This window comes from Hippocampus bargibanti, linkage group LG19 (assembly GCF_051943395.1).
Source record: "Hippocampus bargibanti isolate YZ-2025 linkage group LG19, ASM5194339v1, whole genome shotgun sequence".
Lineage (NCBI taxonomy): Eukaryota > Metazoa > Chordata > Actinopteri > Syngnathiformes > Syngnathidae > Hippocampus > Hippocampus bargibanti.
This window is the reverse complement of record NC_142752.1, coordinates 4,412,930-4,437,744: the sequence shown is the minus strand read 5'-3', so window position 1 is coordinate 4,437,744 and position 24,815 is coordinate 4,412,930. Positions and strand designations below refer to the sequence as shown.

General features: G+C 39.9%; 2 protein-coding genes across 4 annotated transcripts; both read right to left on the bottom strand.

The window, feature by feature from the left end:
* Positions 1–402: 402 nt before the first annotated feature.
* On the bottom strand, positions 403–9,813 carry unc93a (unc-93 homolog A). Of its 3 annotated transcripts, XM_089021920.1 has the most exons (11): positions 9,715–9,813; positions 9,543–9,645; positions 8,553–8,615; positions 7,074–7,165; positions 6,053–6,234; positions 5,620–5,849; positions 3,910–4,035; positions 2,778–2,989; positions 1,766–1,901; positions 1,534–1,665; positions 403–1,188 (listed from the first exon to the last, which is right to left on the bottom strand). In XM_089021920.1, exons 4-11 carry the CDS (start codon positions 7,161–7,163, stop codon positions 890–892), a joined length of 1,407 nt encoding a protein of 468 aa, XP_088878046.1. In that variant the 5' UTR covers positions 7,164–7,165; positions 8,553–8,615; positions 9,543–9,645; positions 9,715–9,813; the 3' UTR covers positions 403–889. The 3 variants fall into 3 exon arrangements, with proteins under 3 accessions (XP_088878046.1, XP_088878048.1, XP_088878045.1); XM_089021922.1 differs by lacking the exon at positions 9,715–9,813 and having other exon boundaries at positions 7,074–7,168; positions 9,543–9,695; XM_089021919.1 differs by lacking the exon at positions 9,715–9,813 and having other exon boundaries at positions 9,543–9,695.
* A 1,293-nt stretch (positions 9,814–11,106) lies between these two features.
* On the bottom strand, positions 11,107–15,497 carry ccn2a (cellular communication network factor 2a). The gene is made up of 5 exons (XM_089022793.1): positions 15,266–15,497; positions 14,972–15,188; positions 13,758–14,012; positions 13,445–13,656; positions 11,107–12,205 (listed from the first exon to the last, which is right to left on the bottom strand). The coding sequence occupies exons 1-5, from the start codon at positions 15,323–15,325 to the stop codon at positions 11,909–11,911; spliced, it is 1,041 nt and encodes a 346-aa protein (XP_088878919.1). The 5' UTR covers positions 15,326–15,497; the 3' UTR covers positions 11,107–11,908.
* Positions 15,498–24,815: the final 9,318 nt, after the last annotated feature.

Sequence of the window (24,815 nt, the reverse complement as noted above, 5' to 3'; positions counted from 1 at the left end):
ACGAACGGTACTCACAAGACTGAGTGACAGTAATATGCAACTTTACAACAATTTCCATGTCATCAAAGACACTTGAACGACACGCAAATCTTTTCAATGACAAATTTAGTGCTCATTATTCAGGAAGCCCACACCAGAGATACTGATACCATGTTTAATATTAAATTTGGAATGTATTTCGTGCTCATATTGTTATAGCAGACCAAGATGAACGCTTCTGTAGTGCGGCATTTGTCCACAAGACGGGAGCAAAGGATGTTTCAGTGTTGACTTCGCCCTGACGAAGAAGGTCAATTGCTTGTGAATAAGGTTGTTTTCCACTACAGACGTCTGTGTGGAATACAAATACTTAAAATTGGCTTATAATGCAGTTTTCACCAAATAAAAGTGTAAAATATGAAGTTTGTTCGAATGACGCTTGTGGTACTTCAATTAGAAACACACACATTTGATACATTGTAGGATACATTTTTGGGAGCCAGAAAATGATTACAAGCCAATATTTAGGGTTTCATAAACTAGAATAAAATGGCTGATGTTGCCAAATAACACATTGTAATAGACTGCAGCGTGGGGGAGAAAATGCAGAGCAGATTGGGATGAGAAAAATTGCTTATGATATGTAAATAAGAATAAAATAGGATTCAGTTTCACAAAAAAATATATATATTTTAGTACTGTCTTTATATTCAGATTGAAAAATCAATTTGATTTTGGGAATAACGTCAGAGTTGATCTGAACAAAATTCAGAAAATAGTGTTCTGGTTGTGCAGAGAGAGAAAAAAACAACAACTTTTTTACATAACTGTTGAAATCTTCAGCCAAGCATCTTCCCATCTTGGACCGTGTGAGGAGAGTGTTCTTCTATTCTCGAGTTCGGCGAGTGTTTCAGAGTTGAGTCTGGCAATAAACATTTTTATTCTCCACGGCCATGGCTTCCTTGACGTCTCCGCTGTCCTTGACATCTCCGTTGTCCTTGACTTTTGTGGGATTTTTATACTCGTGATACTCTACCACCGGGTAGGTAATCATGGTCAGCAGGAGAACGCTCAGTAGGATGTACAGTTTATACTCCAAACACAGGAAGGTGCTGTACGCGAAGGCAATGACGAAGCCCAAAGACTCCCACATGCGGTAGTTGGCGAAGGCCGCCTCCTTCTCGGCTTGAAACAAGATGCCGTAAAGAGCTGTCGCAAGAACAATGACAAAAAAATTAATTAATGTGTATCACAACAAAACCAATTACATGTATAATAAATACAGTGAAGAATTCAAGTTTCACAACGTAGCTATTTTTCCCTTTATTTATTAATTACAATTTTGCAACAATTTTTTTCATGCAAGCTCAATAGATTAATTACTGTACTCAAATAATAAGATAGATAGATAGATAGATAGATAGATAGATAGATAGATAGATAGATAGATAGATAGATAGATAGATAGATAGATAGATAGATAGATAGATAGATAGATAGATAGATAGATAGATAAATAAAAAGATCAAAAAAATTTTTGTTGTGTCGACTGACCGTTGGTCTGCGTCTGCCAGATGGCGTCGGCCATTCCCCACAAGGCAGGAAACACAAAGAACACACCCAACTGGTCGGGATGAGGCCTCCAGAACAACAGTGCGATAATGCACGACAAGTTAGCCACTGACGCTAAAAATAAATAAATAAATGAATAAATAAATAGGACAAGTGCAAAATATATTGTGAATAAAAACTAACAAGTACGAGTGAGGTTATGGGGTCTTGGTACCTAGGAAGAATAGCGCCCCTCTGCCAGTGTAGCGTGCCAATCGCCCAAAAAGGAAGGAGCAAAGGGAATTGGATGCCCCGAAACACATCATCACGAAGCCCACGTAGTGAATACCCAGCGCGCACGTCACGTAGTTCTGAAAAAAAAAAAAAACAACACTTAAAGGACAACCGACATCACAGAAAAAGGTTTTATAGCATCTAAAATACCCAAAACACGCAGTATATTTTTAGTTAAATGCAAAAAAACAATAAAAATGACTTAAGGTGTGCTGAAACTGCAAAAAATTGAAACAGGAAGTGGCCAGTTTCAGAAAGTCCCGCCCCCTTGTTCGTGGTGTCACGCAAAGACGTCTTGCCTTGCTCGAGAATCAAAACAATGGCTTCAGATTCGGAGAAGATGCTTGTTACTCTCCAGCTAGTTATGAATATGATTAAAATAGTTCTGAAGAGGAAAGCATACATGTTTGCTATCGATTAAAGAATTTATTCCGTGTCATTTTGAGGCAATAGGGTGAGGAAATGTCACACCCAAAACAGGCAGAAGATGGCAACAAAGCTCCGTGTGTAATAATAATACATGGGCTCAATGGGCTCAAAATGTTTGTCACAACACACAAGGATTCGCCATCTCGTTATTTATGTGTTTTCCTTCTAATTTCGCCATCAACACCGATCAACACGAAGTTTTCAGACCAAACAAAGTACCGCAAAATGCATTGACGTGATGAAAGGACTTCTGCAATGTGTACTTTCTCAGTCAGGGGCGTTCCTTCAGTGACGTGACGTACGGACTCGTCACCAACTCAAAAACAAGAGATTCCGGAATATTTAGTGCAAGTCTTAAAATGTAAAATATAGATCAATAAATAGAATAAAAATAATAAGAATAGAGAATAATAAATAAAATATTAAATAAATATGATTAAATAAAATTTTACAAATTATGGACACAGAAAACGTCAGCTGTCCTTTAAACTGTCACACTTCAAATTTGGTAACATACACCTCACCTTGGTGTACTCTCCAGACAGGAAGCTCTGCTCAAAGCCGCTGTACATGGTAAGCGGGATGAGAGTGAGCAACCTCCAGTCCTTCAGAAGACGGAAGGTGGCCAGGAAGGTGTGGCAGAATGGCTCGCGGTTACCACGGAAACGGCTGGTCTCCTCGTGGTCAATGTTGTCCAGGAACACGGCGACGATCAGCATGGCAAGCAACCCCACGCCTGACCAAGAAGTTTAAAAAAACACACAAAACATCCACTTTCATTTTTTTTACAACACACCAAAACTATTATTGAAAGTACTTTTGTTTGTAGGCGGCCGTGTCGCCAACTGCCAGTCACTAATGCTGGGCAACGCCAACTTTTTCGATATTTTTTTTTTCTTCCGGGGCGCCCGCCCGCCCATTGGTTACACATCCAACATGTCCGGCCTCGCAGCTCTGGTGCAACAATTTTGCCCTGCAGAATCGTGGGCACTAGCTATCTACTTGCTAGTATCTATTTGCTATGTATTGGCTATCTGGCTGGCTTGCTCGCTAGCTATCTATTAGCTATATAGCTATCTTGCTGGTTAGCTATCTAGCTGGCTATCTATTAACTATCTATTAGCTAGCTAGCTCACTTTCTATCTTTTTGAGTTACTTGTGGGTTGAGTGAACGCTGGCGCGTGTGGCTGCCGCTGTTCGCCCACAGAAAAACTGTAAAGTGTCGTTGAGAGTTTTGAAAGGTGCTTATAAATGAAATGTATTATTATTATTATTAGTAGTAGTAGTAGTAGTAGTAGTAGTAGTAGTAGTAGTAGTAGTAGTAGTAGTAGTAGTAGTAGTAGTAATAGTAGCAGTAGTAGTAGTAATAGTAGTAGTAATCGTAGTAGTAGTCATAGTAGTAGTAGTAGTAGTAGTAGTAGTAGTAGTAGTAGTAGTAGTAGTAGTAGTAGTAGTAGTAGTAGTAGTAAAAAAATAATAATGACACCTGGTTTTGGTTTTGAAAGGTGCTTAGAAATAAAATGTCTTATTATTATTATGATAAAAAAAATAACACTAAAAACCAAAAAAGAACGTTTCCATCCGCACAAGTCACCGACATTACTAAATAGCTAATAATTCGAACTATCGTGCTCCAAAACCGATTAGCGTTATTACCAATATAGCATCCCACCAGGGTCCATACCAGTTCCTGCGCCGGCCTGCTGGTGGTGCTGTTGGACGTGATCATCAAGCCGCAGTCTGAAGCCCCGCAAGTTTGCAGCTGCTGCTCCGAAATGTCGGCTGGCAACACATGACGTCATCAGCAAATTAGTAACATCAACATGATTGCATTGATTGTAATTTTTACGGTTCGATTCCATGTGCGTTTTTTATGTTGTAATAAATTTTTTGTAAAAAAAAAAAAAAATCACACATTTTGCACTTTTATTGATGGTAAGTTATATATATTTTTACAAAATACTGGAATTTATTTTTGGATGTAATGTTTTGTTGTATTTTTATTCAATTTAGTTTTTTATGTACTTATTTTTGATAATTTAGACATTCTTCTAATATTGTGCATTTAATTTTGACAATTATTATTATATGTATTTAATTTTTACGACTTCAGTTTTTTTATTTTTTTTATATTTTTGTTTTTGAATTATATTGTGTATATATATATGTCTTGCATTTCAACTTTCTTCAAATGTAGCTTTTATTTTGCAGATTTTTTTACATTAGTATTTTATTGAGTAGTTTTACATTTATTTTGAAAAATAGTGCCACTTGACATGTTTTTTTGTAACCCATTTTGTATTTTTCCATTTATTACGTAATATTTATATTTATTCGCATTTTCACTTCAATATATTTTAACTGAATTTTGATCATTTTGTTTTTCCACCATAATTTAAATTTAAAGGACAACCGACGCCTCGGAACAAGTTGTGTCCATAATTTGTAAAATCACTTCAAATGACTTCTACTGAGCGTATTTTACAAAGATTCCACGGCATATAGCTATATTTTACGTTTTAAGATTCACGCTGAATATTCAGGAAGTCTTGTTTTTGAGTTGATGATGATGCCTGACGTGACATCACGTTTGGAACGTCCCTGACCGAGAAAGCGACACACAATGCATTTTGGGTACTTTGTTTGGTCTGAAAACTTCGTGTTGATGGCGAAATTAGAAGGAAACACATAAATAATGCAATGGTGAATCGTTGTGTGTTGCACCAAGACTACTATTTGATACTAGTTGACATAAATTCCCAGCAGACAAATCAGCCCATTTCCAACGGAGCTTGGGCGCCATCTTGTGCATTTTCTGGGATGCTACATTGCTGTCATTGACGGCTCAAATTGATATGGGAGGACTCCTTTAATCGATTGCAAAGATTTATGCTTTCCTCTTCAGAACTATTTGAATCATATTCATAACTGGATGTGTAACAATAAAGCATATTCTCCGAATCTGAAGCCATTGTTTTGATTCTCCAGCAATGGAAGACGTCTTGGCGTGATGTCACAAACTGGGGGCGGGACTTTCTGAAAATGCCAAATTCGCATCTCAATTTTTTTGCCAGATTTTGGACACTTTAAGTCATTTTTATTGGTGTTTTGCATTTGACTAAAAATATCATCTTTTTTGGGTATTTTAGATGCTATAAAACGTTTTTCTGATGTCAGGAAACAAAAAAATGGTGTCGGTTGTCCTTTAATATTTATATTTATTTGCATTTTCACTTCAATATATTTTAATTGAATTTTGGTAATTTTGATTTTCCACCATCATTTCAATTTAAGGCCCATTGGTATAAGAAATTAGTTACTTTGGATCTATATGCTCGAAGTCGTCACAGTTTCGGCGATTGTTACTTATGTTGCTGTCCTGTCCAAAGATGAGCGAGGACATGAGGTTGCCCCACACGGCGGACGACTGAAAGATGAAGAAGAAGATGCCAAAGTACTGGTTGATGATATCCGGAGCCTTCTTAGACTTCTTGGCCGCGAGCATGTTGCCGGAGATGGTCAGGTATGTGCATTTTGCCGACCACAGTGGGGAGCCCCCCAAACCCAAAATCACAGAGGTGGGAATGAGCGTGTACCTGAGATATGGAACACAATTATTTCAAATGGCAAAATCGTTTTAGTGAGAAAAATCGTGATTAAAAAAAACAATACAATTTTGCTAGAAGGTTCTAGTTAGTAGAAAAACCTCTAGTCCTGATTTTTTTTCCTCCTCGAGAATGTTCTACTTGGGATCCAGTAGAGCCAGAGGAGATCATAAACAACTACGTAAGGTTCTTACCATCCCGGGTAAAGATTCCCGACAGAGTAGGAGACGTAGCAGGCCATTCCGGCCACGATGGTCCATTTGCAGCCCAGGTTTTTGATCATGAGGGGAGGAAGGAACATGGAGGAAATGATGATGGACGCGTAGATGACACTCAGAGATGCAACTCCCATTCCCTCCTCCGCATTTAGGCTGCTCTGAAAAGGGAAGCATCATACATTAATGAAAACCTAGAGCAAAAATACACACGGATAAAAATGATTTAAAAGAAATATTGATTTTTCTTTTTTTTCTGGCCTGTGTTTTAAAAACTATGATTTTATATAATTGAAGTCAGAGGGTTCAAATCTAAATTTACTGCATACTAAAAAATAGTCATGTTTTTTTATGTATCATGCGTAAAAAAATGGCAAAAATCAAGATTTAATGAGGAAAAAAAATAGGGAAATAATTGGAGGTTAGCGATTTTGCTGGTGTCCATTGTGGCACAACAGCCAAATACCTGTAATAATAATACTAATACTAATAATAATACTAATAATAATAATAATATGAAAAAAGCTAATAAATTCCCTGAATTCACTTTTGATTTTGAATTTTTTAAAAGAATATGAATGTGTGCAAGGCCAAACACACAAATAAATAAAATAATAAACACAGAATAAATAAATAAATAAATAAATAAATAGATACATAAATAAATAAACACAGAATATATAAATAAATAATACATAAATACATAAACACAAACAAACAAATAAATAAATCAACAAACAAATAAATAAATAAATAAATAAATAAATAAATACAGAATAAATAAATACAGAATAAATAAATAAATAAATAATACATAAATACATAAACACAAACAAACTAACAAATAAATAAATCAACAAATAAATAAATAAATAATAAATAAATACAGAATAAATAAATAAATAAATACATAAACATAAAAATAAATAAATACATAAATAAATAAATAAATAAATACATACATAAATAAAATATTCGGTATATTAAGTTTGTCTTGAACCTGCAAGCTTTGGAGTCCGCCGTACGCAGTGAAGAGAGACAGAAAGCCCAACGACACCACCAACACGTTCTTGAAGTTCCGGCTAACCATGACTGCTTTTCCAATGGACCAACCAGAGTAAAAAAAAAGACAATCTTAATAATAATGATAATAATAATAATAATAATAATAATAATAATAATAGTATGAGACAAGAAAAAGACAGATTTGCTTGTGGTGGTTTCAAGAAACTTGACTGCTGCTGAAGGGACGAACCTTTCTGATAAATACTCTTTTATGAGTAAGACCAAAGTGCACATACGTGGACACACACACACACACACACACACACACACACACACACACACACACACACACACACACACACACACACACACACACACACACACACACACACGCACACGCACACGCACACATACACTTATCATTGGGCGTCATATCACTACTTTGCAGTATGATCCATTAAAAAGTTTGTGATGAGGACCACATTACACTTTTGCCTTATGTCGCACATACACGCGCAAGTGAATTTGCAGTAGTAATACACTGGGCCCCAAATTCAGCCGGGAAATTTGACATTTAAAGGACAACCGACACCTTTTTTTTGTTTCTTAACTGACATCAGAAAAACATGTCCCAAAACTACTTCAAAATGACCCCGAAGATGGCGAGTTTCAGAAGGTCCCGCCCCCTTGTTCGTGACGTCACTCCGGGACGTCTTTGCCTTGCTCTCGAATCAAAACAATGGCTTCAGTTTCGGAGAAGATGCTTTCTTGTTACTCATCCAGTTATGAATATGATTCAAATAGTTCTGAAGAGGAAAGCATAAATGTTTGAAATCGATTAAAGAAGTACTTGCGTATCAATTCAAGCCTCCAATGTAGCGTCCCAAAAAATGCAAGCTCCGTTGGAAATGGGCTGATTTGTCTGCTGGGAATTCGTGTCAAATAGTATCAAATAGTAGTCTTGGTGCAACACACAACGATTCACCATCGCGTTATTTATGTGTTTCCTTCTAATTTCGCCATCAACACGGATCAACACGAAGTTTTCTGACCAAACAAAGTACCCAAAATGCATTGTGTGTCGCTTTCTTGGTCAGGGGCGTTCGTCACCAACTCAAAAACAAGACTTACTGAATATTCAGCGCGAGTCTTCAAACGTAAAATATAGCTAAATGTGGTGGAATCTTTGTAAAATACGCTCAGTCGAAGTCATTTGAAGTGATTTTACCAATTATGGACACAACTTGGCACCGGCGGTGTCAGTTGTCATTTAAACTGACTGGTGGCAGGTGGTAGTATAGGACAAAAATGGCAGACCTCCACCCTGAGATAGTTTTTCAAAATGGGCGGGGTTACTACTGAATTCCTACCACAACTACAACCACAGTTACAATTTGAGTACCATGATATTGTAGAGAAAGTCCCGTTTAACATTTAAAAAGCACCTGAAAAGAATATAAGTATGGTTTCTCACCTTAGGCACCAATGTCGTCCACTGTATGAGTCAAGACGCCAATGTTTTTATTTGTCTAGAGATCTGAGGGGAGGAAAAATAAAATCAAATTGTAAAAATACAAATAAAATCCACTGGCGCGCCAGCTTCCCACATTCCTCTCACGCCCATCCCATCGTTATGGTTCCCATACAGGAGCCATAGAAAAGGGCAAAGGTTTATCGTGAGTTATTCCAAGGGCCGTTGAATTCAGGCTTTACAACCGTAATGCTTGTTTACAACACGTGCGCCGGTTGACGCCATGTTAGCCATGTTGTCTATTCTGTTTTTCCTACCCTGACATTCCAAAAACATGCTGGATTATAAATGGATTAGAGAATTGGATAGAGAAGTAGGTAAAGGGCTAGCAAGGTGGAGAGCTAGCTAGGTGGAGAGCTAGCAAGCCCGAGAGCTAGCGAGGCCGAGAGCTAGCTAGACCGAGAGCTAGCTAGGTAGAGAACTAGCTAGTTAAAGGGCTAGCTAGGCCGAGAGCTAGCAAGGCAGAGAGCTAGCTAGGCAGAGAGCTAGCTAGGCAGAGAGCTAGCTAGGTAGAGAGCTAGCAAGCCCGAGAGCTAGCGAGGCAGAGCTAGCTAGCAGAGGCTAGAGAGCTAGCTAGTTAAAGGGCTAGAGAGAGCTAGCAAGGCAGCGAGCTATCTAGGCAGAGAGCGAGCATGGCAGAGAGCTAGCAAAGCAGAGAGCTAGCAAGGCAGAGAGCTAGCTAGGTAGAGAGCTAGCTAGGCAGAGAGCTATCTAGGTAGAGAGCTAGCTAGGAAGAGCGCTAGCTAGGAAGCTTGATAGAGATATCTAGATAGAAAGATAGCTAGATAAACTAGATGAGATATAGATATACATATAGATAAATATGGATGCAGAGAGAGTGTGTCCGCTCCACTATTTTCTATAATCAAATCCAAAATGGCGACTCGTGTAAAATAATCAGTAGCGGTCTGGTGGATAAGTGGTCACACTCACCATACAGTCGTGTAGGATTCAATGACGCCTGTGGTCTCCCTGTGTAGAGTTGGCATGTTCGCTCCGCATGCTTGTATGGGTTTTCTTTGGGCACTCCGGTTTCCTAAAACATTTCAGAACGATGTATAGCAGGTGAATAACTAGTAGTGGACGGTTGCTTATCTCTGTGTACCCTGCAATTGGTCGATAACCAGTTCCGGGTGTCCCCCGCCTCCAGTACCCCCTTGTGACCCTTTTAAGGAAAGTAGCTGGGTGGATACATTTACGTCCTGTGGAAGAGAATGAAATGTATCCGATGAAGCAAAGCAGTATACAAAAATACACATACAATTCAAGAGACACAAAATCTAACTGGACTGCTAATTAGAGTGAAGGCTCGCACCACAGTGTGTCTTCACATTTAAAGGACATTCAACAAAGAATAAAGCTAACACAACATCTCAAAATACACATTTTGAAAAATTATCATTAACTCATTCACTGCCATTCCGGAATTTATTCGGCAATTGAAAATATCACCTGGAGCGCCATTCCCGAATTTGTTCTGGTTTTGTTTTTTTTTTTTTTGGTTGGTTGGTAAGATCACTGGCAATGACTTTTCCTTCCCACGAGGGGGCAGCATTTGCCTTTTGTACATTTGTGCATTGAACGTTTACGTCATTCTTAAACTCAATATTCTGTTGGTCCTGCAATTTAAGTGAAAATGACAAAAACCCTGGCACTGAAGTGGACACCTTTTGGACAGTGAATGAGTTAAAATACAGTACAGAATACTTTTTTTTGTATTTTGTTATATATGTACTGTGAATTGCAGTTTTCGTTTCATAAACATATTTTTCTATAAAGGTATGTACATGTACAACTGGCTACCTAGCTAGCTAGCTCTCTATTAGCTATCTGTTAGCTTTCTGGCTGGCTAGCTGGCTACCTCGCTAGCTATATATTTGGTATGCATTAGCTATCTGGCTCGCTAGCTATATATTTGGGATGGATTGTATTGGATCTGCCTTTATTAGTCTCGCAGTGGAGAAATTTACATTTCACAGCAGCAAAATTATGAAAGAAATGAAAGTAAAAAAGCAAAATACAGCATATATGCATTAGCTATCTGGCTGGCTAGCGAGCTATCTACCCAGCTATCTATTAGTTATCTAATAGCTAGCTGGCTAGCTAACTTTCTATCTATTTGAGTTATTCCGGGTTGAGTGAACGCTGGCGCATATGGCTGCCGCTGCTCACCCACAGAAAAACGTATCCTGTGACTGTAAAGTGACCTTGAGAGTTTTTAAAGGCTCTTATAAATGAAATGCATTTATTATTATTATTATATATAATTACTTTCATTCCTTTCATAACTTTGCTGCTGTGAAATGTAAATTTCTCCACTGCGAGACTAATAAAAGCAAATCCAATTATTATTATTAAACTTTTTTTATATTTGCGAGTGTATTAAATCATAAATCTAAGTATAGACATATTTATGTATGTGTGTGTGTGTGTGTGTGTGTGCATGAGATTCTTCACCCGACCTTGAATGTGTTGACTCTAAAGAAAGAAAAATATATCTAAAAAAATATAACAGTTTTATTTCCAGCTACAAAGCCAAACGTGTCACAATCCGTCACACTGTTCAATAAAATAGTACAAAACACTGTCGTCAAAATGAAAACTATTGATACATATTTTGGGAGACAAAAAAACAAAAAGGAAAAAAGTAAACGCACAGAACAATGACGCCTTTTAAATAAATTTCCACTGTACAAATATATACAGCATTTACACGTTTCTTCTCGGAATGAACTCACAATCCTTCCAGTCTTCTTCTTCTAGTCATTTTTTTTTTGTTTTAGATCTCAGTGCCGTGGTCTCTTACGCCCACTTGTGTCTGGACGGAAACGCTGACCTTTACACAAGACCCCTATTAAGGCCTCTGCTTACACACTCACACACACATTTTTTTTTTTAGACACACACACACACATTCATTACACGGACATTTGTCCATCGTGGTGAGGGGAACGGGGGTGGAGGTGGGGGGGGGGGGTTATTATACACCGCCTTTAAGGGCAGGTCAAATTTGGAAGAAAAAAAATGGACGGGGCACGTTGTCCATAATATTATTAGTGCAGGAATTTCTCCCTCTGTCTGAAAAGTGCACACACAAATAAATGCGACACACGCATTGCGTGCGGCTAGTCTGACAAAAGAAAAAAAGAAAAAAAGAAAAGAAAAAATAGGCTTGTGTATATTAGGACGGGAGCTGCGAGATGAGTTCTGTTTTCAAGTGACAAAGCAGCCAGCCGTCAGGTATCCCCCCCGCACCACCCCCGCCCCCCTAATGGCCGAGACTGCTACCTTTTTTTTTTTTACGCCATGTCGCCCATCATCTTCTTGTAGTAAACAGATTCAAAGATGTCGTTTTCGCTGGGGCAGTTGTGATGGCAGGCGCAGGATTTGATGAACATCATGTGTTTCTTCATCACCTGCCCGTCAGGGCATTTGAACTCCATGGGCAACGTGGTGGTTCTGTGAGGGGTGCAGCAACGGCCGTCCAGGCATACGCCGCAGAATTTGGGGCGGTACGATTTGGTGGTGGTGCAGCCTGAGATTTCAAACTTCATGGGTTTGGACAGGCGAGGTGTGCGGATGCACTTTTTTCCTTTCTGGTGAAAGGGAGTTACAGAAATAGTTGTCATTTTCAAGCGATATTTAGAGGTATGTATTTTCATGGAGTGATGCGTTCATGGATTTTAGGTTGCAAAACTATGACAAATTGTTTTTTCCCCTTCTAAAAAGCTAAAAATAAATCACATAGTTGTTTTATGAAATGCTATTTCTAAGTGCAAAATAATTGCTTCCTGTTGGTATTTTATTTTATTTGTTTTTTTTTTTTGACTGGAGGAACAAATCTTTCCGCATTCAATCATTACTGTTTTTTTTTGTAATTTTATGATGCAAAAAGACACATTTTTAGTTTTTATTTTATTTTGAAATGCAGGAAATGTATTTTTTACTTTTATTTGATTAATATTTCAGGCTCTTATTTGTTGCCTTTTCCGAATCTATTTGGGAATTGAAAAGTGTGAAATTAAGCGCCATTCCCGAATTTGTTCGGGTTTTGGTTTTTCTAGCCGGGGAGTTGCCGATAAAGCGCTGGTCAGACCTCTGGCAATGTTTTTTTCCCCTTTCGCTAGAGGGCAGCATTTGTCTTTTGTCCATGTTTGTAACAGTTTCAACTGTTGTTAAAGCACTATATAAATCAATATGTATGTATTGCATTGTATTTTGGCCAGCCGCCCTCATTTCAAGCTCATATAATTCCAGACCCATATAATTTAGGAATTAACTCTTTTTGCTGATGAAAGAAGAGAGTCGAAAGTTTCAAACACTGAATTGAATGTTTATGTAATCCTAAAACACAATATTCACTGGGTCCTTCAATTTGAGTGAAAATGACTAAAACCCTGGCACCTGAGTGGACACATTTTTGCATATCATCTGGCAGTGAATGAGTTAAAACATTACCAAGTGTTTTGTTTTGTATTTTAGGTTGCATAATCTAAATTGTATTTTATTTTAAATCTGTTTTTTTTTATTTAAATTGTATTTTTTTGGGGAAAAAATAAAAATCAAAAATAATATTTACGGTGTTTGAGACGTATATTATTATTTCAATCTACAGGTATAATATTGTACTATATTTTAGCTTCTAAAAAAACACTAATATCAAAAAAAATCTATTTAATTACTCTATTTATATATCTATATATATATATATATATATATATATATATATATATATATATATATATATATATATATATATATCTATATGTATAGTATTGTAAAAGTTTTTGCCTGCGTATCTGAACACGGTAGTGCCTTTGGAATGGAATACTGACCCGGATGCTCTGCTCCAGATGGGACTCGCATGGGCGCACCATACACAAGCGGCTCTGCTTCTCCAGGCGGCACTCGCGGTTGTCATTGGTGACCCGGGTGGAGACCCCCAACCCACACGTTTTGGAGCAGGCGCTCCACTCGGTGGTCTGAACTAAGCAGTTCTCTCGCATCATGGACGGATCGGGGCCATAGGTCTCCTCTTGGCGGTAAGCTGCTCGCAAAGCCAAACAGGAAGAAAACAACCAGATTAGTTAGTCCACCCTTCCGGAGTTTGGGAAGCGGCTCAGGGATCAGATTATCGCGCTAACTCACCGGGTAAAACCGAGCCCATGAATGTGTTTGTATGCTGCGGGGCGTCGCACACCCACTCCTCGCAGCATTTTCCGGGCACCTTGACGCGTCGAGGAGCGGGGCAATCGGGGCTGGGGAGACGCACGTCCATGGAGCATAGGGGCACGCAGCCCACCGCCCCATCCAGGCAGGTGCATTGGTACTTGCAGCTGCTCTGGAAGCTCTCGCCGCTTTTGTACACCATTCCTCCAAACACGCAGGTAGCGCCCTCTCGTGCTGCAAACACAACGTTCAAAACATTATTATATGTTGTTTTTGTGAGGGGTTTGAACAGGAAGACAGTGAAATGTAAATACATTATAAATTCATAAATGATAAATACATTCAAGGAAGTCATGCTAACATCGACCATGCCAGTTGGGCTAATTTTCGAACTTAAAATGGGTCATTTTGACCCGTCACATAGAAACAAAAATGTTCGTTGCTCATTCTATTTGTGATTGTATTATATTTATTATAGTACCTATGCTTGTCTGTGACTGTAAAGTGTCCTTGAGAGCTTTGAAAGGCGCTTGAAAATGTATTATTATTATTATTATTATTATTATTATTATTATTATTATTATTATTATAAATGTGCACGTCTGCTACAAGCTAAATGTTGAAAGCTTCTCGCTCGCTAGCTATTTGCTATCCAGCTCCCTAGCTATGTATTAGCTATATAGCTAGAATGTATGTATTGTATTTTGTACAGCCACCCCCATTTCAAACTCAGATAACTACAGACCCATATAACTTAGGAATCAACTCTGTTTTTTCTCATGAAAGAAGATAATCTAAGGTTTCTTACACTGCATTGAATGTTTATGTAGTCTTAAAACTCAATATTCTGTGGGTCATGGAATTTTATGTGAAAATGACAAAAACCCTGGCACTGGAGTGGACATATTGTTGCATATTGTCTGGCAGTGAATTAGTTAATAGTCGGGGAAAAGGGAAAATATCAAGAAAGTTTGTTTTCAGCAAAAGTATGATATTGTTTTTTTTCTTTTTAAGGCATGAACGTTTTTCATTAAAGACCGCCATCTTTTTTTGTATCATTTTTTTTCTAGGCAAATGTCTTAGAATGATGATTTCAATTTAAACCATACAAGCTTGTCTTCTATTTAAGAAAGTCTTGTTTCTTGCCCATCACACTGAAGTTTATCGCCCTAAAACAGCGACTGCCATCTCACCTGTGCACACTCCGATGCGTCTGTTGATGGGCGATCCAAAGTCGCAGTAGAGACCCTTATGGTTGTCGCAGGGGTCCCTCTCGGTGCAGAGCTCTCCCATCTGCTTAGCACAAACCCGGCAGCAGCCACAGCCGTCGAGGACTAGGCTCACACCAGGGGCGCACTGGGGAGATGTGGAGGGGCAAGAGCACCGACCGCTGCATTCCTGACCGGCAGCCTGGAACGCCATAACAATCAACTTAGCGGACGTCTCGTCAAATATACGGCGGGTGAGTGACAGAAACAAAATCTTACCAAGGTCCAGAAGACGGCGCACGCAAACGGCAGCAAAATCACGTTCTTCATAGCGGACATCTTGAGAAGTGTTCAAAATAAAAGGAGTCTTCCGTCAAAGCTGGAGAATAAATCTTGGTTTTCCTTGATCGAGTTGATCTCTTGTCAATGGCGGAGTTTGAGTGTCTCCTGGCTTGTTGAGGTAAAAGCTAAAGTTTAGCTCGAGTCGTTCTCGCTCTGAGTTCTGGAAGCGAAGCGCCGGCGTTTTTATAGAGCTCGGCCCTCGGTGGAGGGCGGGAGGTGCAGCCCTGGACAAACATGGACATACTTGGCATTCTTTCCTGGCTTCCTGACCCCCCACTCCAGACATCCCACATTCCTGCCGTCTGAAGAAGGAGGAGGAGGAGGAGGAGGAGGCTGAACTGGCCAAACAACAGAAAGCTCACTCTCTCCAACTCTCGCTCATCTGGAACAGGAAGTCTGCTCAGAGGAGGCCCGGGACCCCACACTGGGAATTCCTCAAGTCTGACTTCACAAACACAAAGCCTATAAATATGAAAATTAAAAAAAAAAAAAGGGGGGGGCGGCCACATAAAAAGGAATATAAATGAATGAATGAATGAATGAATGAATGAATGAATGAATGAATGAATGAACAAGAAGGGAGGAGAGGAAAATGATGAACTGGGTGCTTGGAGAGACATCAAAAAGGTGGGATTGGACTCTGTTGATGGTGCGGTTGTAAGATCGCCGATGCGTGAATCATAGCGTTCCATCATTCCGACGTACTGACGGGCGGTTGAGGACGTCTGCATTATCGTTCCGCGGTTCCATCCATTGACAAATGAGCGCCTTTGAAGTCTGTGAGGAGCGAATCTAAAAGAAAAGAAATCATCTGTTGATCCATTTTTCGACAATGTGAGTCATTATCGTAACTGAAGTTAGGGTGAGGGGAAGGGCAAACCCGAGAGTAGTCACAGGGAAGGGAGACAGGAGGAAGGGTTCGAACCCCAGAGATGTTCGATCGGACACTGTCGACAAAGACTAGAACCCAGAAAGATTGTCTTTTACTGCCGGCAGGAGACGCAGCCATTTATGACAGACGTCTGAATTCTGCAGCCCTCTGCCAAGCTATTTATTGAGAGTATATGCAAATTAAAGTGATACATTAGTAAAACATGGTTTTCTTGATTAGAATACCACACCTCTTAAGTTCTAAGCAGTAACAGCTGTAAGCAATAAAACAATGTGTTTTCCATGAACTGATAAATTTGTAACCTGGCTAATGAGCTCTTCCTGTGAAGGAGTTTGAAGTCCTAAATTACTCCTGTTTCCCAAGTCCTAAATTCTGTCCAAGGACAGATCTCCAAGATATAGATGACAGTTTAACTTGCTGTGTCTGTTGACCTGATTGACCCCAGGTGGTCTGTGCTTCAATTGTGTATTTGAGTCACACATGTTGACTAAGCATATAATAGCATGAAACTTTTAAATATGATAACTTCTTATTCTCTATCAACCCGGAACCTGTTAACTGTGAGGAAGATGACGGAAACCGGCTAAAAAAAAAACCACAAATGTCGGTCATCTACAAAAAATAAAATAAAAGGTCACAGTGGGCATTGGCAAACAATACCCAAATAATATTGGAGGGTAAACGCCGCCATCTACAGCGAAGTGTGTGACATTACACTTGCTTAAAAATCGGAATTAGATGGAACACACAAGGCAGATTGAAAAATAATAATAATTGGTGAAAAAAAACATGGGAATACATTACGGTGAGTTAAAACCTATGATAAATATTGGCTTCATAAAAACGTGACAAAGTTATTTAGTTGAAACTTTGCACGATGAGTAAAATGACGAACAATATCACTTTGTTCGACTAAAAAATCTGAAAAGATAGTCAAACCTACAGTTTATTTCTTTAATTACAATTCTATAGCACATTTATTATACATAAAATAAGGTATATTTTGTGTAGTTTTCAGGCTTATTTAGTAGAAAATTACATTTTATGGGAACCTGGGAACGGATTATTCTCATTTTAATGGTTTCTTATGGGAAATAAATGTTTGGCAGACGAACTTTTAGCCTTACACACACTTTCTGGGAACCAATTAAGTTCGTAAGCTGAGGTATCACTGTACTATGGAAAAAATTGTGTTACCGTTTATTTTTTTAAGTCAAACCCTGAGGACAAGTTTTTAACGAAACAACTAATATAAAAAAACTTATTTATATTTTTTTTAATAGCCAAACCCTGATGACATATTGTTTTTACGGACTTGCTGTCACTAACTAGCATTAAAAAAAACATGTTAATATTTTTTGGTGCTTCAAAAGTGCCGTCAAAATGTGTTAGCCCACATAAAAGAAGTATGTTTGGTACAAGGCGAACTTTCGTACGTTCTGTTTTTCAGCTCGTCGTGGTCAGGACAAACGGCGGCCAGGGACTTAAGTGAAAAAGCAGCCGCGGCACGGCGAGCGAGTACAGTAAATGCGCGGCCCATATTGGCGGGAATAACAGTCCTTGTTCTCCGCTCACCTGCCTAATGAGCTTTTGGTGAGACATGAAAAGGCCGAAAGACCAGGTGCAGTGTGTACCCTTGGCCAAGCTTAAGTAGTACTTGAGGAAAAAGGCTAGACACAAGTTGGTGTATTTTTTTTTCCGGGTGGCAGGGATCACACACCAGGCTAGACTTATGAAAAGCAGGCCTGCTCCACGGCTAGCCAGCCAATCGGAAATGAGAGAGAGGGGGGGAGAAAAGAACAAACCTGGAGCTGCAGGAATGTGCGAAGAGAGCCAGCAGACAGGCTTGTTACTATTTACAGGAAGCAATGCCATATAAGGGCGTCTGCTCTTTTCCTAATAAGGACGAATTTTTCCCTTTCTACGCTGGATTGGCGCAGTAGGAAGCAAAACAAAAGCGCGCGTCATGTCAGTCGTCGCGGCTGCATGGTTCCCCGCCTGAACTTGAACCCGAGGATATCGGACGGAAGCAGCTTGACTGGGGAGACGATTCAGTCGAAAAAACATGTCAGCTATTACGTGCAAAGTTCAGTATGTGATAATCTTCTCTGCTTAGGATAACACATCCGTCTTTGTAGAAAACAGTACGCTGAAAATTGTAATCGGCTCCGTTTTTGTTCGTTTTTTTTGCCCCGTGGATTGAAATTTAAGGTTTTAGCCAATAGATAGCCAATATATAGCCAGCTAGCAATCTAATAGATAGCTGGTTAGCTGGCTATATAGCTATCTCATAGATAGCTAGCCAGCTGGATAGCTAGCCAACTAGCCACCTAGCTAACAGATAGCGAGCTAGCTGGATAGATAGCTAGCAGATAGCCAAGTACATAGTGCCCCTGAATCTCCATCAGTATTCTCAACAAAACATGCTATGTTAAAAAGCTACATGTGGCTAAAATCTTCAATGCTAATAAGGAATAAATGTCAAAAAAGCAATGTGAAGCCGTTAAAAAGCAACATTTGATGACACGCGAACTTTGTTGCTTTATGTTGACTGGCCGGTGAAGGTAGACAGTGACATTATAATTACAAGTCTGATGACATCATCAATCCCAGCATGCCGTGGGAATAAATATGCGAGACAAGTGTGACGGAGTAATAATACGTAAATGGCGATTAACAATTAGAAGTAAAATTTATTCCCTGAGTGTGGATTGGGTCATGAGCTAGCCCCTTGTGACATCACTGCGCCGTCTAAATGTAGCCGGCACCTGTGAAGTCGACAGGTGGTGTCATGCCAGGCAGTTGAAAGGGTAAGTGGGGGCGGGGGGTGTAACTCAGTGACTCGGTTGACGACGCATTTGAAAAAAAAAAGGTGGAAAGTACACCTCTTGTTCCCAGAGCGGGCGCTTCCATCACGCCACGCTCGTTGATGTCATCGGTGACGCCGCCGCCGCCGCGACACACAGCCTCCTGTGTAATGCACATTTCAAAGTGTTGAAGTAACCGCCTCCCGCCCACCCCCAAAAGCCCCTTGGCCACAACATGCACACTTTTTAGATCGCCGTATTTGAGTTTGGTCTCGGGATATCATGAATGAAACATAACGGGGGCCTTGACTTTGGTGAGGTGGGGGCTATATGTAAACGGGTACAAGCGCTGACCTACATTTTGACAAACTGAATTTAACAGTTGATTCTCGACGTTTTCACAGCAGCACTGTTGTGTGGCGGGGGGGTCTTTTTTTTGTCCAATTAGATTTCGGCATCGATGTGATGTCACGTGAAACTAATCCGTCCAGGGTTTTTGCAATCTGAAATGCAGTCTCACGTCCCTTTTAGTTTCATTTGTTGAATTAGAATTATTTTTAAATGTTGCCAAATGTGAACCAAAATTTCCTGCTTTTCATTCGACATGAAATATTGTAGCCTTTTTTGGTGAAAGATTTGTCTTTTGTGCATGTTAGCGCTTTGTTACAGCTTTAACTTGTCATGATCTGGTTGGCGACCAACGGGGGACGACGTCAGCCCTGCCTGCAGCCTCGCAGGTGCTGGTCGTTTTAATCACTGACACTTAAAAGGACACCCGGCACGACCGGATGGTCGGTTCATTGCATGTTTGTTGGATGCTTTGTCTGCAATTGCATGCATTGTATGCTGTGCATGTGTTTGTTTAATCTTGGCGGACTTTTACTTTTGGTCTTCTTTTGATACTTTGTATTTTTTCTGTTCAGATGGTTTTGATGTTTTACATTTTGTTCCTGCTGACCTTTATTTTAATACAATTACAATTTTAATACAACCTCCTGCTCCCTCCTGCCTGCTTCTTGGGATCCGCACCCGCCATCACCACCTCGCAAAACGTGGCATAACTGTTGTTAAAGCGCTATATAAATCAATATGCATGTATTGCATTGTCTTTTGTACATCCGCCCCCATTTAAAGCTCCGATAACTCCAGACCCATATAACTTAGGAATTAACTTTTTTTTGATGAAAGAAGAGAGTCTAAGGGTTCTTACGCCGAATTGAATGTTTATGTAGTCCTAAAACTCAATATTCAGTGGGTTCTGCAATTTGAGTGAAAATGACAAAAACCCTGGCACTTTAGTGGACACATTTTTGGACATGGTCTGGCAGTGAATGAGTTAAATGGGAACCCAAATGAGAATTATTTTAATGTTTCGCTTTATTTATACACAGCAAGTATTTGTATGATTTTTTTAATTGAAGATGAAGTCACTAAATTTTGTCAAGTGCTAAATGTTTTTTTAATAGGTAGGGGGCGTCAATGTTAGCATACGACTGGCAACGTTCCGAAAAGAACACCACACAGTCATCAGCGTTTACGTGCGGAGATTTGCCTAGCAAACACACTCTTATGACACTCACGGCAACATCAACTTAAATGTTTTACACATGCAGTCAATAAGAGCGTAATGATGCGTTATTTCCATTCCTGACTAACAAAAAAATATATATAATAATAATGTTGCGACATCAAAACAAATCCGGTTGTCCTGGAACGAACCACGTTGGCCTTGAGAGGTTCCACTGTGTAATTCAAGAGTCTGACACACTCGCGTGCCAACGCGTCTCGTTTTTATCAGCTCTCGGGCTACGCTTTGAGCGATATATTACATTAGCGGCGGTTGGCGGGGCCCTCGGAGGAATGTTTCCGCGGCCTTCGTCGCAGTTCCAACGAGACACGTTCTTATAATGGCTTTCCCTGATATTTTTTTTTGGGCCGACTTTGAATGTTCAAAGATGTAAACAAGATGTGAAAAAATTCCCTGAAGGGTGTTTATTATTTTTCTTTTCTTCAATGAAATGACACTAAACACTTAGTGACATAATATGAGTCTTACTAGGCCACTTGTTGCTAGGTGGCCTGTGTCATGCCTGCAGGCTCAAAATAACGACCCAATGAAGAACAGAGTGCAAGTTATGACGCAACAGAACCTGAAGAAGCATGTTCTAGTGCTGAAATAGTAAAAATAGAACATTCCGCCTTGGATGGGCACATTTTTTTGTATGGCCCGCATGTTGTGCGTATGGACAGTAACTATTGAGGGGTTCATCGAGTACATCTTGAAATTGAGCGCGTTCAATCATCCCCAAACGGTTCATGCTAACTGTTAGCTTGTCAATGACATTTTGCATTGTTTTGTATCACTCATTTACTGCCAGACATGTGCAAAAATGTGTTGAGTTTTAGGACTACATTAACATTTAATGCAGCGTTAGAAATCTTAGCCTATCTTCTTTTATCAGAAAAAATAGTCAATTCCTAAATTATGAGTCTGGAGTTATATGAGCTTGAAATGAGGGCGGCTGTCCAAAATACAATGCGATACATACATATTGGTTTATATAACGTTTTAAAACAACAGCTGAAGCTGGAATAAAGCGCTAACATGGAAAAAAAAGGAAATGCGGCCCCTTTGTGGAAGGGAATGCGCCTTATACATGGAAAAAGTTTGAAAAGACACCATTCATTGGGGGGTGCGCCTTATACTCCAGTGCGCCTTACACACCGGAAAATACGGTACATTATTCCTGGATTTTACACAATATAAGCGCTTTGGACTATGAGACTTCAAAAAAAATTTTAAAACGGTTTTCATACATAGGGCGCACCGCATTATAAGGGTGCATAGAAGAAGCATTATTCACTCACCAGATGAAGCTAGACTAAAGGGAATACAATACAAAATGGAGTGTTTGAAGTGATCGGCGCTGTGACTGCAGGAATGAAACTCCTTCTTGTTGTTTTTATGTTACTTCCGGGTAGAGTGAACGCTGGCGCGTGTGGCTGCCGCTGCTCACCCGCAGGAAAAATATCATGAGACTGTTAAGTGTCTTTGAGAGTTTTGAAAGGCGCTTATAAATGAAATGTATTATTATTATTATAAAAAAATTGCCAGAGGCCATGGCCAGCACTTTATCTGCACCCAAACATGAAAAAACAAAACCCGAACAAATTCAAGAATGGCGCTCTGCGTCATATTTTCAATCCGCGAATAAATTTGTGAATGGCAGTGATTGAGTTAAGCTTAGATGTACTTAGTATTTCCCCCGACAGCACTGCTACACGGTTATTTTCAAATGCACATGTTGTCATCCCCTTTAGTTATATGTTTAGTTTGACCGTAAACTTCACCTGCTCGAGATTTGCCACTCTTATCTCGAGGCATCGCGCTGTCAGGGAGGCTAAATATGAATTGCAAACGCTTCCTTTGAGACTTAGAGGGTTGAAAGTCAAAGAGTCGGTGATGGAAAGTTATGAGGATGGGGAGTAATAACAGAGAAGGGGAGTTAAGGGGGTAATGGGGGGCAGTGAGTGATTGGATGGGGTTATAATAATGTTGAGGGAGGCTCAGGGGGTGTTGGTGGGCAGATGAATTGTCAAGATGGAAACGGCGTCTATTTAAAGGCAGGCCGGCTGGAAAAACATCCAGACTGGAAACATACATGAGACCCCAGCCGTCATTTTTTTTTTTCTATTCGGGCTGCGTTTAGAATTACAGCACTTTAATGGGCGGTGGGATATTATGCACCCTAGCATCACCATTCTGGCATACTTGAAAGCTTGGTCGCATTTTTGAGGGGTGTGAAGTTTTCCTCATTAATCATTAAACGAAGTACTTTTTTATAGGGTGGTGGTGGGATTTTAATTATTATTTTTTTGTTGTCATATAAGAGTGCTGACGTAAGATGGTGGACAAGCTCTCGATCGGTTTTTCAAAGTGAGTCAGGATCATTTAAATTATAGGTGTCAAAGTCAAGGCCTGGGGGCCAAATCTGGCCCGACGCATCATTTGCTTTCAACATTTAGCTTGTAGCAGACGTGCACATTTACAATAACAATAACAATACATTTCATTTATAAGCACCTTTCAAAAGTCTCAAGGTCACTTCACAGTCACAGGATAAGTTTTTCTGTGGGTGAGCAGCGGCAGCAACACACACCAGCGTTCACTCAAACCAGAAGTAACTCAGATAGAAAGCTAGCTAGATAGCTATATAGCTAATACATAGCTAGCTAGATAGCCGGCCAGGGAGCTAGATAGCAAATAGCTAGGGAGTGAGAAGCTAGATAGCTGGATAGCTAGGTAAATCTTACATACATGGCTGAGCCTACTATCCATGACCACCATCCATGACGTCCCTGATCCACTGCTGAAAAAGACTTTGATCCTCTACTCTTTCATCTAGAACTGCTTCATGTCACAAACAGGGTACAGCAAGTGCTGAAGAATGAATGACTCTCTGTCTTTGTGTTGTCATATTATTTATTTTGTTTTGTTTTTTACTTTAGGATGGCGCCACGGAAGTGGCTGCCTTTCCAGCAGCTCCTGAATTTTGTTTTTCGACTTCTTTCACAACTTCTTTCATTAATTTGTTGAGCGCTCTATATGTAATATGTGGATGGGGTTAAACAGTGTAATGGTTTCCACAAATTTATAACGGCCCCCGAGAAGAAACCTGAACAACAAAAAATATATAATACAAAACAATACAGAAAAATGAGTTTGACACCCCTTTACATTGTTAATGAACCCAGTAAAACCTTATTAGATCGCGGTTCGCTAATCACCAAACTGCCCAAAAAAAAAAAAACACACCAAAAACTACTGTTTTTGTGTTTTCGCTTCAATGAGCAATCATTAATAAGGAACAACCCGAGATAAAACGTGACACCCCGTGGAGCCAGCGCACAGGTGGACAGTCGCAACAGATGCACGCAGAAGGTCATGGCAACACAAGTAGCCATAACATGATGGGGGGATTAGCTACTAAGCCCCCCCGCCCTCCCAGCTGGAAACTTCTGCTTTCGTATTCGCACTGCAGACAACGGGACGACAATCGCTTCCACTTTCAAAATAACGCCTCAGCTGCTACGCGCACGTCAGTCAGGTGGTCTCGATCCGTGTTTTCGCAAGTTGGACGGCGTGTGAAACGCAGGCTTTACTTCCTCTTCCGGACCTCACACGGTCACAAAACCGTCGGAGCATCCCACTGTTTTCGAATTTCCAACGTGCAAAAAGCGAGGTCGGTTTTTGTCGGTGACCCCGAGTGGGTTTTTCTAAATATAGTCAAGGGTCGATCCCACCCACGTCGCCAGGCGCAGATGTGCTGTAATCTCCCAAGTGTTCGACACATTCCCTTCAGGGAAGACATCTCTTGGAAATAGAAATACTGTGGTCTACTTCAAGTTTTGGATTTTTTTTCCCTCACATATTTTTACTGTATATTTAAAGTAATACCTTTGTACAGTATGTGGGAAGGAGAGACAGAGTTAAAGTCAACAATAAAATGGGGGAATTCACATGTCGGGCCTGCTGTCTGCTCCAGACGTCACATACGCTACATTTTTTTTCAGCGCTGTCAAGTTGAAGCCACATATTTATATGCGTATGTGGAACTGTCGCAGCTTGGAATTGAAGCGTATTTACGGAGGACAGGAGATGTGAGACGATCTCTTTTGGTCAATGGATGCTACAGCTTCGTGTTTGCTTTAAACATTTAGCTTGTAGCAGGCGTGCTTATTTCAGCATGATGTCCCTGATCCACTGGTGAAAAGGATGCTTTGATGG